General features: G+C 40.4%; 2 protein-coding genes across 2 annotated transcripts in view; one reads left to right on the forward strand and one right to left on the reverse strand.

The window, feature by feature from the left end:
• The window catches only part of map3k9 (mitogen-activated protein kinase kinase kinase 9), a 19,700-nt gene extending 10,447 nt beyond the window's left edge, over positions 1-9,253 (forward strand). Inside the window, exons 4-11 of the mRNA XM_005934007.3 lie at positions 1,002-1,150; positions 1,468-1,643; positions 2,155-2,395; positions 4,216-4,338; positions 4,497-4,638; positions 4,769-4,881; positions 5,252-6,025; positions 6,981-9,253. Coding sequence (XP_005934069.1) covers positions 1,002-1,150; positions 1,468-1,643; positions 2,155-2,395; positions 4,216-4,338; positions 4,497-4,638; positions 4,769-4,881; positions 5,252-6,025; positions 6,981-7,435 — 2,173 coding nt within the window. The 3' untranslated portion in view covers positions 7,436-9,253. The remainder of the gene's footprint in view (positions 1-1,001; positions 1,151-1,467; positions 1,644-2,154; positions 2,396-4,215; positions 4,339-4,496; positions 4,639-4,768; positions 4,882-5,251; positions 6,026-6,980) is intronic.
• A 1,747-nt stretch (positions 9,254-11,000) lies between these two features.
• LOC102303468 (tetratricopeptide repeat protein 9A) lies at positions 11,001-14,637 on the reverse strand. Its single transcript, XM_005934008.3, has 3 exons — positions 13,971-14,637; positions 13,409-13,591; positions 11,001-12,010 (listed from the first exon to the last, which is right to left on the reverse strand). Exons 1-3 carry the CDS (start codon positions 14,440-14,442, stop codon positions 11,928-11,930), a joined length of 738 nt encoding a protein of 245 aa, XP_005934070.1. The 5' UTR covers positions 14,443-14,637; the 3' UTR covers positions 11,001-11,927.
• Positions 14,638-14,990: the final 353 nt, after the last annotated feature.

Below are 14,990 nucleotides of genomic sequence, written 5' to 3' on the forward strand. Positions count from 1 at the left end.
TTTGGAAATGAGATCGCACATAAGTATGAATCGAGATCGCGATTTTCTAACGATTAATCGTGCAGCCCTACCTCTCGCCTAATGAAAACTGGGATAGACTCAACCCTTCTGTCACCCTGGTTGGAAAGCCAGTTAAAGGAATGAATGAATGAATGAATGAATGAATGAATAAATAGACTTTAAAAATGGCTAATTTTCAAAGTTCCCTGACGTCATTGGATTAATATATAGTGTGAGAATTGTGGGAGCCAAGACAAAGAAGTATGCATTATAACAGTAACTCTTTTCTCAAGAGTGCAGACAAGAAAGGGGAATTATTTGTTCTTCCTAGTCAATGTTCCACCCTGATGTAGCATAAACACAGATCAAATACAGTAATTCCTAAGAACAGTGGTTTGTTTTGACCTGTTTAATTGCTATCTAGGTGAATAAACTGTGTAGACAGTCAGGTCATAGCTTGTGTCATTACTTCCAAGTCCTTCTGATTTAAATCTGTGAAGACTAACACTGATCTTCACGCATTCCTGATTTATTTGATTTCTTGGTTATTTAGCTCCAGCATTAGTCACATGGATCTGTGAGCTTCTTTTCTGTCCTGTTGACATTTTCTCATTTTGACCTTTTTATATCTCACCTTGGTATTTACATGAGTGGTGCACAAATGCAGTGCCACACTAATCTTTTTTTGACATTTATTCAAATAAAATGGATTTGGTGAACACTCACAGTCTCTTTCAGCAAGCATCGTACTTAACATTCATATATTCATACACACTTTTAGCTTTAGAGGCACACTGACAGATATTGTGCAAGTACTTCTGCATGTACATCAAGCTCCTTTCTCTTGAGAGCACACCAGAGAACCTGTTGATGTTTTTTTTTTTGTTTTTTGTTTGTTTGTTTTTTCAGTTATATATCCAAATTGAATTCGTGAATCTTTCAGTTTCTGGGTTTTTTTCAGCAACTGTTTTTTATCTTTTCCTTTTTTAAAAATCTAAAAGTTATGGTGTGCTGTTGTGGGAGCTGCTGACTGGAGAAGTCCCATTTCGTGGTATCGATGGTCTGGCAGTAGCTTATGGAGTGGCGATGAACAAAATGGCCTTGCCAATCCCGTCTACCTGTCCTGAGCCCTTTGCACGTCTTATGGAGGGTAAGAAAAGAACATAATTTAATGTTCATGTGAAGTGTCGCCCTTCAGCTTAGATGAAAGGAATCACATATATATTTGAGATTCAGAAGCAAATATGTTAACCAGATGGTAGTTTGTTTTCCCAAACATACCACAGATTTTCTTTCTATTTTTTTTTTTTTAAATTAAAAATGAGATGGTTAACTACAAGATTCCTGTGTGTTCAGATCCTGTGAACCATAACTTACAAGCATCAAACTTGCACAGAATATTTTATTACTTTCTGGAAAAAGTTAAAGAGCAAATTTGCTTGGATTGTGTTTCATCTGGTGCCACAGACTGCTGGAGCCCAGACCCTCACTCTCGGCCACAGTTCACAGCTATCCTAGACCAGCTGACGGCCATTGAGGAGTCAGGCTTTTTTGAAATGCCAGCAGAATCCTTCCACTCTCTCCAAGATGACTGGAAACTGGAGATCCAGGACATGTTTGATCAGCTGAGGACCAAGGAAAAGGTAAAGATGAGAGGTCTTTGATGCAGGTAGTTTGGAAAATTGCTGGTTAGGATTTACAGTCATTTGAGGGAGAGTGCATTTGTAAGGTCAGACACTGGTGTTGGGTGAGAAGGCCTGGCTCACAGTCTCCCCTCTAATTCATCCAAAAGTGTTCTGTCGGGTTGAGGTCAGGACTCTGTGGAGGCCAGTCAAGTTCTTCCACACCAAACTTACTCATTCATGTCTTCGAGGACTTTGCTCTGTGCAGTTATGCACAGTCAGGGATGGGCCATCTCCAAACTGTTGCCACAAAGTTGGAAGCATGAAATTGTCCAAAATGTTTTGTTATGCTGATGCATTAAGAGTTCCTTTCATTGGCACCAAGGGGCCGAGCCAAACTCCTGAAAAACAACCCCAGTTTTGGGATGTCCTGAGCTTTTCTTTTTCCCATTCACTGTAAATACAGCTTTGTTTTTGCTGTACGTTTTAGTGTTGTTGTTTTAAATTCACCTCTTGTATTTGGATTTCCCAGGAGCTGAGATCGTGGGAGGAGGAGCTGACCCGAGCGGCACTGCAGCAGAAGTATCAGGAGGAGGCGTTGAGGAGGCGGGAGCAGGAACTAGCTGAACGTGAGATCCACATCCTGGAGCGAGAGCTCAATATCATCATTCACCAGCTCTACCAGGAAAAGCCTCATGTGGAGAGCAGGCAGGGCAAGTTCCGCCGCAACCGTCTTAAACTTAAGGATGGAAACAGGATCAGCTTGCCTTCAGGTAATGAAAACAAAATATGGTACTTAAACAAAAAGCATAGTTGCACTATACAATATTTCACCCTTGATTGATTATAGCGAGCTGAAATGAATTTATAGACTCCGCCTGTATGTTTTGCCCCATTGTTTATGCAAATAGTTGTAATTATTACCAATTATATTTTTGTTTGTTCATAAAGACTCATTCCCATCAGCATGACAAGCACAGTGTCACATGATCAATAAAGAAAATCATACTGACAAGATCTTTAACAAATGTGTGGTTTTTGCTGCTTTTATTGCTCTTAGTTGGAATTTTTCTCATAAAAAGCTTTTTATATGGCCTTGTGATGACACTGAGACATTGCTTCGAGCTGTCTTCAACTTTGTCACTTGAGTCAACATAGCTGGGGTGTGGCGTCACACTCAGATGACAGATAATAGCAATAGTTTCCTCATGGGTAATCACAGACTGTATATAAAAGATAGGTGTCACTTCCAAGCCCTACAAGTGAAGACAGTATGTCCCAGTAAGTCCCTTTCTTTATGATAACAGAAATTCTTACATTTTTCCCTGAAACAACTGAAAATGAAAACATGCTGCAAATAATTAAAAGAAAATGGGTTGGGGTATACCTACCTTTACTTGACATATATTATCTTGAAAACAAAAGCAGTTCTGACAGATTTGTATAAAAAAAAATAAATGGCAGGGACTTTGTTCACTTTCTTGTATGTTTTTAATTTCACCAAACAGCAGGACATCAATCCTTTTCACTTCTTTACTTGTCTTTTCATTGCTCATACCGAGGCTCATACCAAGGCTACTGGCGTGTGGCTGGCTCTGAGCTCTGGATAGCTTGAAATTTAGCCACTTTTCCTTTGTTAGTGTCTCTGAAATGTTTATGCTCAGCTGGCTGGCGGTGATTTAGGTTTGTTGGTATGAATATTTTCGTGGTGGTCCCCCTACAACAGGGATGTGAAATGCATTTTATATTGTGGGCCACATACTACTGACTTTGATCATTAGTGGGATGGACCAGTGAAACTACTTGATTGCAGTATGGATGGCAAATTGGGGGGGAGGGTGTATTTATTAATAGAAAATCTATAAAACTGTAAATCTGTGTACGCCTTCATAATTTCAAATGGCATCCAGTGTGCCGGATTGGAGTCTTTGATAGGTCAATTCTGCAGCAGCAGCAGCATTTAAAAAAATAACCACAGCTAACTAAATAACAAAATTACAATAAGTACAATAAAAGAAAAATATTTAATTAGTTAGTTAATAACTAATTTCATTACAAGAGAAACTAAATCTCACTGAGGTCAAAGGCCAAAGAATAAAAATGGGTTTTAAAACATGTTTTAAAAGTGGACTCATATTTAACAACCCGCCCTACAGCCCTATTTTAACGAACTGTGTCTTCTTCACTCAAAATGAAGAACTCGCTAATGGTCATAGCCACACGCTAACATGTTGTTAGAGAGTGAATGTGCACATGCATGAAACAGACTGGCTTGTAATCAGACAATCGGAACCTCTAAAAATCACTCAAATCAGTGAATGTGTAAAATGAATGTGTGATGTCCATCTTTTATACAGTATCTGTGCATAATGCTGTACAACTCTGACAATTTTCAATGATTTTAATAACATACGCACTCAATTATCAGTCCAGACATTGTAGAAATAAAGATTAATCAAAATTGTTCTCCATTACTGCTGCCAGCTATTCATGTATTATAATTCATATTACTTTTTTTGTCTTGGATTTGCATTTACTAAGGTACCACATACACAATTAGAAAAACTAATGCAAGTCTGATTAAATATTTTAGATTTTCAGCACAAAATCACTGTGCAGGCATCTCCTTCCCATGATCGACGGAGGAGTTTGCTTAGCAGCGGTTCCAGCCCTCCCACTAGTCCACCGATGTTGCCTCGCCTGAGAGCCATCCAGCGTAAGCATAATACAGTTTTTTTTATTATTAAATTCCATAACTTAACTTTCCATCAAACTTGTTATTGGCTCGTGTAGTTTACTTTTTGATTTGTTACTATTCTTTAAAACCCATTTTGCATTTTCCTTCTAAAGATTTAGCAATATGTCATTTTGCAGTCACGCCGGGGGAAGGTTGTACAGGTTGGGGTCGCAACACTTGTTTTCAACCTGATGAGGAGGAAAGTGAGAGGAAGGGGTCAAGAAAGAAGGGCAGAACTCGTGGATGTGGCCCATACAGGGAGCATAGCGCTGATGCGAGGTGAGGAGACTGTAGTTTTGCTGAGGTTTTGTGGAGTAAGGCTTATACTTTTTTGTTGCATTCCAATATTGGAATTGCTTCCAGAGTTAAAAGGCATGATTTGGAATACAAAACCCTTTCTTGCTCACAGTGTGAAGCCTCCCCATGAGGGCAGCCGACAACGGTCCTGCAGTGCCCCAAACCTCCGCAGATCCCCTAGACACAGCCCAGCAGTGCCTGGAGTGCCAAGCCTTGTGGAGATGGGTGAGCAGGAAGAGCGTAGTAGATCTGTTTTTGTCTGACATATGCACACTCCACATTATATTAGAGGGAGCTGTAGCTTAAAGGTGGCAGGCTGGCTGGAAGTGAGCTATTTCACTCCCACACAGTTCTTAGTGGTTGGCCTGGCAGACTCACAGATGTGCATGTTTGCAGCTGTATGAAGATTATGTACTTTCAGCAAACTGAATTTAGAAAGATGGAGTTGAAATACTAATAGACTTCAGGTCATTTCCACTATTAAACATACACTATTGTTTCTGTCAATATATCAAGAAAGAAACTAGTTTTATGTTTATGTTGTTTAACCAATTAAATAAGTTTTATAGTTCAAACATGGTACCTTTTTTTTCAGAAAATGAAGACTGCTGCTTCACTACTGAACCAGGAGCAGCTCCTGGTCAGTCCTACCTCTGCATTCCCTTCCATAAGGAGACCCACACTGCTGCTGCTGCTGATGGTGATGGAGATGAATACTGCCTCAGCAGTCAGGTGCCAGGAACACCACCATGCAGGAAGAGCCCAGGTGGAAGCAGACGCTCTGAACTGGTTTTGCTGGGCTGTGGGGCTCTGCTTGCAGCCGTCGGGCTGGGCTACAACTTGCTAACGTTGGCCCAACCGGAAGAGCATATCAAACCACGCTGGGAGGGCTTTTTCCACAGAACGGGGAGCCAGAGGCGAAGCACAAGCCCCCCGACGCGCAGACTATTCCGGCGGGAAAGCCCGCTCAAACCGTCAGCACCTTCACTACCTGAACGAGGCTTACCCTCCTCATACACACTGCTGTCTTTATCATCAGTGTCTGACTGCAACTCCACTCGCTCGCTGTTGCGCTCTGACAGCGAGGAGCTGTTGGTCTGCCGCCCTGCCTCACCGCCCACACAGCCTCCTCTTCCCTCTCATGTCTCACAGCATCAGGCCATCCAAACTCCAATCAACCCACTGGTCAACACACACCTTGAGAGCTTCAAGCGCAACCCACGCCAGTCGCTCACACCCACACATGTTCCCTGCACCACAAGTTCCTCACGCAGCCTCCGTCGAACGCCATCAGACGGAGCCATCAAGAAGAGCTGCCCACCTAATAATCTGGAGCCATTACCGGAAAAAACAACATTAGAAAACGCAGGTAAAGTGTTGACTGTGTTGCCATGTTGTGACTGTGAGTATGAATGGTCTGTGCAGGTTCTCAGTCATCTAGGTCTTAGTAATCTAAGGAGCTTGGAAAGAAAAGCAACTGGACTTCTTTAAGATTCTTGAAGACGTTTCACCTCTCATCTGAGAAACTTCTTCAGTTCTGAAGCATGAATGGTTGTCTGTCTCTTTATGTTAACCCTGTGTCAGACTGGCGACCTGTCCAGGGTGTAACCCACCTTTCGCCCTATGGTAACTGGGTTAAGTTCCAAGTCTCCCCCAAGTCTGAACTACATAGATAGAAGAAAATGGATGGATGATGTTTTGTGGACTAATTGGATTTGTTTTTCTGGTTCCCATGATGTCTAACATAAATCTAAGGAAGACAGAAGCCTGGGAATCAGGATTAACAGTGTTAATTAAGCATCACCACTAGCATGTTGCTATTATTATGTTGTGATCATTGCATTAGCCATTAGCTGAAAAAAAACATAAACTGTGTGGAAAAGACAACATTTAAACAATCATATTTATTTTAATTAAATGTTTTCTCAGTAGGTAAAACCAAAGACAAATGTGGATGTGGCTTACAAATCTGCAAAGAGATGCTAGATTGCAGCTATATACTGCCTGCATTCTGAAAAATGTGTAGCTGCTAAAAGATTTTCTGTTGCAAAGTCTAAAAACCTGTGCCATTGCTCTATTACCTCAGTAAAAACCTTTCCTGTGATTAAGTGAATTCACAGTCGGACCTCATAATGTCTTGTTCAAGCTAAGTTAATGAGTGAGTCACAGCATTTCTGCTATGTCCATCGTTTATATACAGTCTGTAGGTAAAGCATCCTTAATCGGATGATGTTGTTTAGAATCATTTCCCAATAGCTGATATTTAATAATAATATCCAAATTTTTTGCCAAACAATTAGCCAACTTTTATTCTGCTACAACAGGTGGCTTCAGAGTGTTAAAAGAAGACTGTTCAGAGGTCCCTCGGCTGCCCAATCCAAATGTTGTCTTCCCACCAACACCCCGCCGTCGCTGTCCTCCTGAACGCCCCAAAACCTTGGACTTTGTGGCACGACCTCGGCCTTCACCACGAGCGCGCTCCGATGTGTTTTGGGCAGAAGCTAGGCCCAGGGGAAACGGACAGACCCTAGGTAACGGCGACTCCCCTGCCCACACCTCAAGCACAGAGACTCCACCCACCGTAGAGTTCGGGAGAGACTCAACAGTGCCACCCACACCCATGGAGGCCCCAACACCATACTCCCCACGCCGGAATGAAAATTTGTTGGATCAGCTGGATGAGGGACAGTATCGGGATGGAACAATCCCACTCTGCAGACCGGAGACGAGTCTTCCTAAAAACTCACCTCACCGCTACAAACCAGGATTCTGGTCATAACCCAGCCTGACCCTCAGTGGTCCAACACAACATGGAGACTCTACCTGCTGTTAGCTTTTGGATGACCACAAATCTGGGTCAGTTGGCAATCTGGAATTTATTCACCTTTCTCCATCTACACAGTGGTTGTAAATGCTAGGAAGATATTTACTGTGAAAACACTCCCTTTCTGGCATTTGTTGCAGTAAATCTTTAAACCTTGCATCCAAAACTGCTCAAACAAAAAAATAAAAGAATTTGAAAATATAATCCGACCCAAGCCTGCTCGATTGTTCATTAGAGGAAAGAGATTTCATGTGTCATTTATTTTTTTCTTTCAGACTAAAGTCAGTAATGGCTTTCACCTACATAAAGCTTTGCATACTTGTGTTGATTTTAAGATTGAGTTAAAGATTGTGCATTTAATAAAGTGCACTTTTGAAAAGCATCATGAATGTAAAGCATCAGGTTTTCCCACTGTCAAAAACCTCTGGCTCTGCTTGTCTGTAAAAGCATTGTGTTATGTGAAATCCTCTGTACATGTATATCACCCACTCCTGTTCTCATGGCAGATGGATTCCTGTTTTGTACTGACCACCTGTTGTCACCAGTCACTTCCACTATCCCAGTGATGGGGGATGTTCTAGTATAATATGTGCACTTCTTTGTATTAGCAACCTACAGTCTAGAAACGGTCTCCGTTAACTAATGTCTGACATCGTCTCAAGCTCTGTATGGTGACCATAAAGAAGAATGTCACTACCGCTTGGGTTCTAAATAGAGACCATTCGCTCTCCTGTCTACTATTTGGTGTAACCCTGCAAGAGCAGCCAGAAGAGAAACATTTCTCCAAACTAAAAAGGGAACTTTGTGTTTGTAACTATGTAAATTGTCTGCCTCATAAATTGTTGATTAGGAAGATGATGTAATAAGGGATACAAAGTGGCTTTTAGGTTATGTGAGCCTCAGTGATGGAAGACTTCACTTTCAATCAGGCCCTGGTGGCATGTGGAAGTTTAGCCTCGGTTATTTTTATATTTGCGTTTATTTCATTGCATTTATTAATTAATTTATCTGATGTTTTATTTTTATATAATTTGTTTTATTTGCCTTCTGACACTTATTAATGATTTCCATAAATGTTTTTAGGGTTTTCAGTATCTGTGCAAATAAACACTCGGTCTGTTCTGATGTTGCACTATTCAACAGATTTCATGACCACAGCTACATATCAAAATTAATTTCATGACAATTTTTAGTCATTTTATTAAATAAAAAATAACAAGGTAGCAACTTTGAAATAAATAGGTGCTAAATGCATTTAAACTGGGATTTTCCTCACAGATTCTACTTGTTTTAATTTCCTGGACAGGGCAGTTTATAACAAAATAAAAGATATTTAGGGAATGATTTACTGTGCTTCTGCCAGAGGTTAATCCTGTTAATTAACTGTAAATCCACCACATTAAAATAGAGCAACACTTATGTGAAAAAAAATGAACAGAAATATTCTCTGACTTCAGTCTCAATGCCTGATTCTCTCATTTTATTTCCAAATGTTAAGTGGCCTCTTATATTTCAGCTCTCTTTATTCTAAGTGTGACCCGATGTACTTGTGTATGTGAATGCTTTTTCAGAATGTGCTCATGCTCAATGTAGAAACACGGTATTTCAACTATGGGCAGTAGTTGAAACAAACTTAAGGTGTCATGTCTGAAACGTTACCACGAATAAGCTGAACTGTTGCTCATGCTGGGAACAATACTGTTAATGACTGATTTGTATTGCACTGGAACACACTTGAGTAAAATCATAGTAAACTATTTAACTGGATCAGTATTTCTTTGTTAAGGCTCTACAATTGTTTATGTGACTATGGGCCATGATGATGATAACACAAGCGTGTATTCACTAGGCCAGTCAGTAGGGTTTGAGTAGCTCAAGAGTAAATTGTGTTGCTTATCCCAGTGAACTATTTTGCATGTAAAAAGCTATGTAGATTTTATGTGAAATGTTCAATTTATACCCAAAACATACCAAACCAACAACAGAGCAGCACATACACACTGATGCTACTCATGATGACACACCCGATGTGCTGTAATACTCTCTGCAGCCTCCTTTGTGCATGCCTCACAATGTTCATCCAGTTTCTTAATCACTTTTCCCTCTAGGGCAGGAATGGGTGATTAATTTTCCCAAGGGGCCACATGAGAAACTGGGACTGTTGTGGGGGGCTGCGCCGATAAGATAAAAATAATACTGAGTAGGATTGAGTTCAGCTTATTGGTGTTACCCTCTACAACTGTCCTAGTTTCTCATTTGGCCCATTGGGGAAAATTAATTGCCCACCTCTGATATAGGTTCTTGGTAGGGCTGGAGCTTTTTACGGGATATGCAGGATACACCCTGAACAGATCATCAGTTAATCACAGGGCAAACAGAGAGATAGACGTTTTTTGTTTGTTGCAAGTACACCTACAGACAATTTAGAATCACCATTTATGCTTTCATGCATATGTTCAGATTGCAGATGAAAACCAATGCACTCTGATAATCCCCAACCATGTGGCCACTGGCGCTTTTGTCCCACAAACCTGGCAGCCAAAGTTTTTGGGTCTCCTCAGCTTCAGCTTAAACTTATTATTCTCTACCAGTGACTTTACTGTTCTAAAAATCTAAGAAAACAGTGGAAAATATTAAAAAAGATATACTATAAACCATAATTCTTCTCAGATGCAAGCAACAGACAAAATTATGTACAAGCTGCTAAAAAATTACTGAGCAGCAGTTTGTTTTATGAATATTAGCATTAGCATCAAATTACAACTTAAGAAAAATATAACTTAATATCCAATAATGTTCGAAACATGATTCTGCAATCCGCTAAGGGTCTAAATTGACCAAAAATATCTATAAATCCTCAATTTAAAACTTTGAAAAAGAAGAAAGAAAATCGAGTTTTCAACTCTTTGTTACCCATCTGCTAGCAAGTGATCAATTAGCCACCAACTTGAAATGTATTTAAAGAATCTTTGTATGTGGAGTGTTGGACTGAATATTTCTCCTAAGTGATTATGCAAACATTTTCAGTACAGTCTCTGTAGTTTTGCGAACCCTTTTTTTAAAACAGGAAAGCTATCATTGTCCCTTGTTGCAGCTAATGCTACAGGGTGGGCTATTGCTGCTATCCCTTTGCCAAACATTAAACAGATATATTAAAATGGTTTGATTCACATGTAACTAATGTTGATACAGGCACAAGACAGAAATCCAGCATCTAAGATCAGATAGAATAAGTTGGTAGCTAGCTAGCACAGGAATTTTATTTTCCATAAAAGAGAGTAAATGTTAGTTTTATACTTTATTGTATTGTTAATGATAATACTCTTAATATATAAAGATTTAAAAGCTGGGGCTAAGAAATTAGCCATATCAACTAAAATGGTGGAAATGAAAAGCATTGATTAAGTCTTAAATAACTGCCAGTGTCAGGATTTCTGGATCCTGATACCATCCCTCTAGAAAATTAACATTATGCTTTACAATGTCAACTACCGAGACAAAAACGTTAACTCTTTCCACCTAGCATTGTTTCATTTATTTATTTACACGTGTGCTTTCATCATGTTTTCTCTATTCATTTAGTTAAGCTCATTAGGAAAATAAAAAAGGAAAACTAAAGAGAAATCCAATGCTGCAGCACCACAAAACATAATGCAATCAATAGACACACATTACAACCATACCTTTACAGTAAACACAGTATTTTAAGATACAGTAAATGCTGTGAGTGAAGTGCTTCATTTTGGCATTAATAAACACAAAAAGCTCACCTCTACAGGATATCTTCTTGTGATTTTATAAAGTAGCCTATTTACATTTTGTGATATGTCTCATATGTCTCATACCGCAGTTAGCAACCATGTGCTCTTGATGTCCTTGCCCAAGCATTTTGAGTTTTAAACCTACTTACGACTAGCACCTTTACTTCAGGTATAATTGGGAGTATAAAAAAGTGAGTTTTGTAGTGCTTTCCAAATCAAAGTATGGTGACAGAAGTGTAGGTGGTTGTTACTCATTTACTCCAAGGCATTTAAAAGACATCTTGTGCGAGGGCAGGTGCTAATTTACAGTTATACTCGCCTGCAGACATGCTGGATTCACCTTTATTGCTCCTGTCTCCATCACAAGTTATGGCCTGTATGTGCGATGTTTGGACTGGCAGTGCATCAGATTGGAATGGGTAAAACATACTCAGGATAAATTCATACTAGATATGATTGGAAGTTTGAAACACAATACCTTGTACAATTAGAAAAAATAAAAATAAACATTTCAAGCACACAACAGTGAAATTCAATCACGTAACTGGCAACCAGATGCTGTGCAAGGCAAAAGCGAGCAAACATCATTTTACACCAAAACCTCCAAGCCGTGGTGTTTAAGGTCTGGGTGGCACACAGTAGGGCTGAAATTTATGACGAGAGAGAAGTCATCGGACAGCGAATGCTTATGTGGCCTCTTTCTTCTCCCTTTGGGCATTTCTCCGAATCTTCATCTCTGTCAGCTGAATATAGCGGATGACATTGGTGTCTGGAAAACAAAGGCAGGAAAAGGCTGATTTATTTCCTGCTCAGACAGGAAACGGTGCATCAATAAGGTCGTAAATCTTCCATTTAAACACAACTCTGTAGTACATGGAATTAAAGTAATGCAGCTAGAAGTCATTTATACCACAGCTTTTTGGCACTGCAAAAACAAAACAAGCTCCATATGAAGATCTTGTGTATCTGCAGTTTTTTTTTTTTTGTAAATGATCTTACTAGTACATAAATAAACAAACATACACATAACAAATAGATATTAACCACGTGAAGGAGGCTGTTTGCAGACTCCTCTTCATCTACAGTTTTCCCACCTGCCATTCAAGCAACAAATACACCTCTAAAGTTGTCATATTACCTAACGTGACTAGTTTTCCTGTGTTATTTTCTGTAGCTCTGATTAATGTTGGGTGACATGAATGAAGCACCCACATTGAAAAGGCCAAGGTTGTGCTAGAAAATCTGATTCACTGTGCGTATCTTTGGCACCAGATTTCTGCCCAATTATTTAAATAACATCTAGGGACAGAATCACAAATAGGCCAAAAGCCCACAGTGATAATTTTACTCTTAATCTTGTAAATTTCATATTATTAATCAAATACCTGGTTCCCCCTGTTAGCTTTTAGATGTGAAACATCTTCAGGAACTCAATAGAAGTCCAGCTATCTCTGTCTCAAACACTCTGTACTATGTTAAACATGTCACTCAGTGGTTTCACTGTCATATCTGCAATGCACTTGATATTTTTGCATGAAGTCAGTTTAGTGCCAGTCAACAGCCCGCTATTCCATTTCTATACCACAACAGTCACCTGTTTTATTTTATTTATTTATTGAAGTCCACAAATATCTCTGCAGTGCACCTGTTCATGTTCATGTGGAACACTTTTACATGATACACAAGCTACTGTCAGCTACACCCTTGTTCACAGGGGTCACCACAGCAGGTAGCTCCGCATGTTTTTTGTTTTTGTTTTTTTACACCAGATGCCCTTCCTGATACAACCCCAAAGGGATTTATGTCTCCTCCATGGATCTTTTGTTTTTTGGGCAAATGTATAAACCACTACACTAATGAGCCACTACAACACTAATGCCGTCTTTTTACCTTGTCCAGGAACTCAGTTTCTTTAAATGCTCAGAGCAACTAATTTAGATATCTTCTATTTAGTCCAGACTGAAATACTGAATTTCACCCACATTTTGAATTGCAATGAAGCATGATGAAGGATGACTCCTACTTGTTTTTATTTTATTTTCTCTACTAGTCATCTCATCACCCTTAAATGTTTTTCACAGTCAGCAAGCTGCATAAATAATGTATCATGTATTTCAGATATTATTCCGGGGTGTAATGTTCCTTGCCATGAACCAGCAATCCTTACCTGAAGGTTCCTGCTTGTTTGACTCCTTCAGGTAGTACAGGGCTTTCTGGAAGTCTCCTAGGTGGTAATAGGCCACTCCAGATCGGTACAAAGCTTTGAAGTTTTTTCCTTCCTTGTTAAGCACTTTCAGGCAATATTCCTTTACTCGTTCATAGTTCACCAGCTCCATTTGCAAAAGGCAAGCTAGAAAGAGATTAAAAGAGGGGAGAGAGGGCGAAACTCCTGATCACACTGCAAGACCCAATGTTAGACTTGTATTATTTTACTGAAGTACTAATATGTCCTGTCAGGGACTAAAACACAGCTGATTCTTTGGTTAAATTTTAAACATATAGCAAATATTATAAGTTTGCCAAGGGGTGAATAAATATACCATTTAAGCAAAGTGATAATTAAAAAGAAAGTGAGGCGGATTGTGGGGTAAGCCTGAGAATGACTCATACTGGCAGTGAATCATTCATGAGCTCTGGAGTATTCCCAGAATTTCCCTCTGCTGAAAAGACAGCTGATAAGTGGAATCTGTGTCCATCTGTGGGAAATGTATGCGAGAAACGTCTCTTACCGGCCAGGCTGTTGTAACACTCCAGCTCTGCGTTCTCCATTGCCCCCTTCTGCTCATCCGTCAGCGTGGTGGACTTGCTGATGGTCGGCAGCAGGGAGGAGGGTGACTTGGAGCTTGTGTCCGGATCCCCCAGAACCCTGCACAGCCCTTTAATCTCGAGCAGAGCCCGGTGATACTTGCCGATTGCCTCTCGGTACTTCTTATCCTTGTAGCACTGGGTGCCTTGGCTCTTAAAGTCCAGCGCCCGTCTCACGACGTCCGCTGGTTCATTGTAGGATGGTTGTTTCAGCATCGACCCACCATGATGCTTCTGCTGCTGGAGCTGCTGCTGATATCTGGCATCTTTGGTCCGGCTGCTGCTGTTAGGGGGGTGAGCGCACTGCTGGAGCCGTGGGGATCCGCAGGCGTTGTCAGTGTGGCTGCCTTTGCCACTATCCACCCTGCCGTCGTGCGCAGCCTGGATCACACTCATCTTCAACGTAATTTCTATTATAGTTGCCCTGCCCGGCTGTAAATTAGCTGGGAAATTGAGGCTTTTCACTGCATCCTCTCGGCTGTATCGCGCCTTCGCCTCGCCAGTGTCGCAACTACGTCTGTGTGCGCACCCCTACGCGATGCGCGCTCCTCTGTTGTAGCCTGCTCTCGTATGTTTCTCTTCAAACGCGCCGATTGGTCGATTCACACAGAGCCAGTGGTCCCATGGGGGTCCCACACCAGGAAGAAGAGGTCATTATCAATTTATCTGAAGATAATTTTATTATCAGTTCGTTTGCAACCTGTGAGAAATGAGAGGGAAGTTAGAGTCCTGTATTTGAATTAACATTTTTTTTTTAAAGAAGAAGTTATTCTATTTCCCCTTCAGACGCCAGTGGTAATTTGTGGCCCAATCGGGGATTTCTTGTGTTGTATTTCTAAATAAGGCCAAATGACCGTGTAATAAATTGCCGTATTTCATCCTTCCTAAGCCATATACCCCCATGGAAAGACTTGATCGGAGTGAATATAATTTTTTTTTTTTGG

The sequence above is a fragment of the Haplochromis burtoni genome, unplaced genomic scaffold (assembly GCF_018398535.1).
Source record: "Haplochromis burtoni strain Fernald_Lab_line unplaced genomic scaffold, NCSU_Asbu1 Contig_176, whole genome shotgun sequence".
Classification (NCBI taxonomy): Eukaryota; Metazoa; Chordata; class Actinopteri; order Cichliformes; family Cichlidae; genus Haplochromis; species Haplochromis burtoni.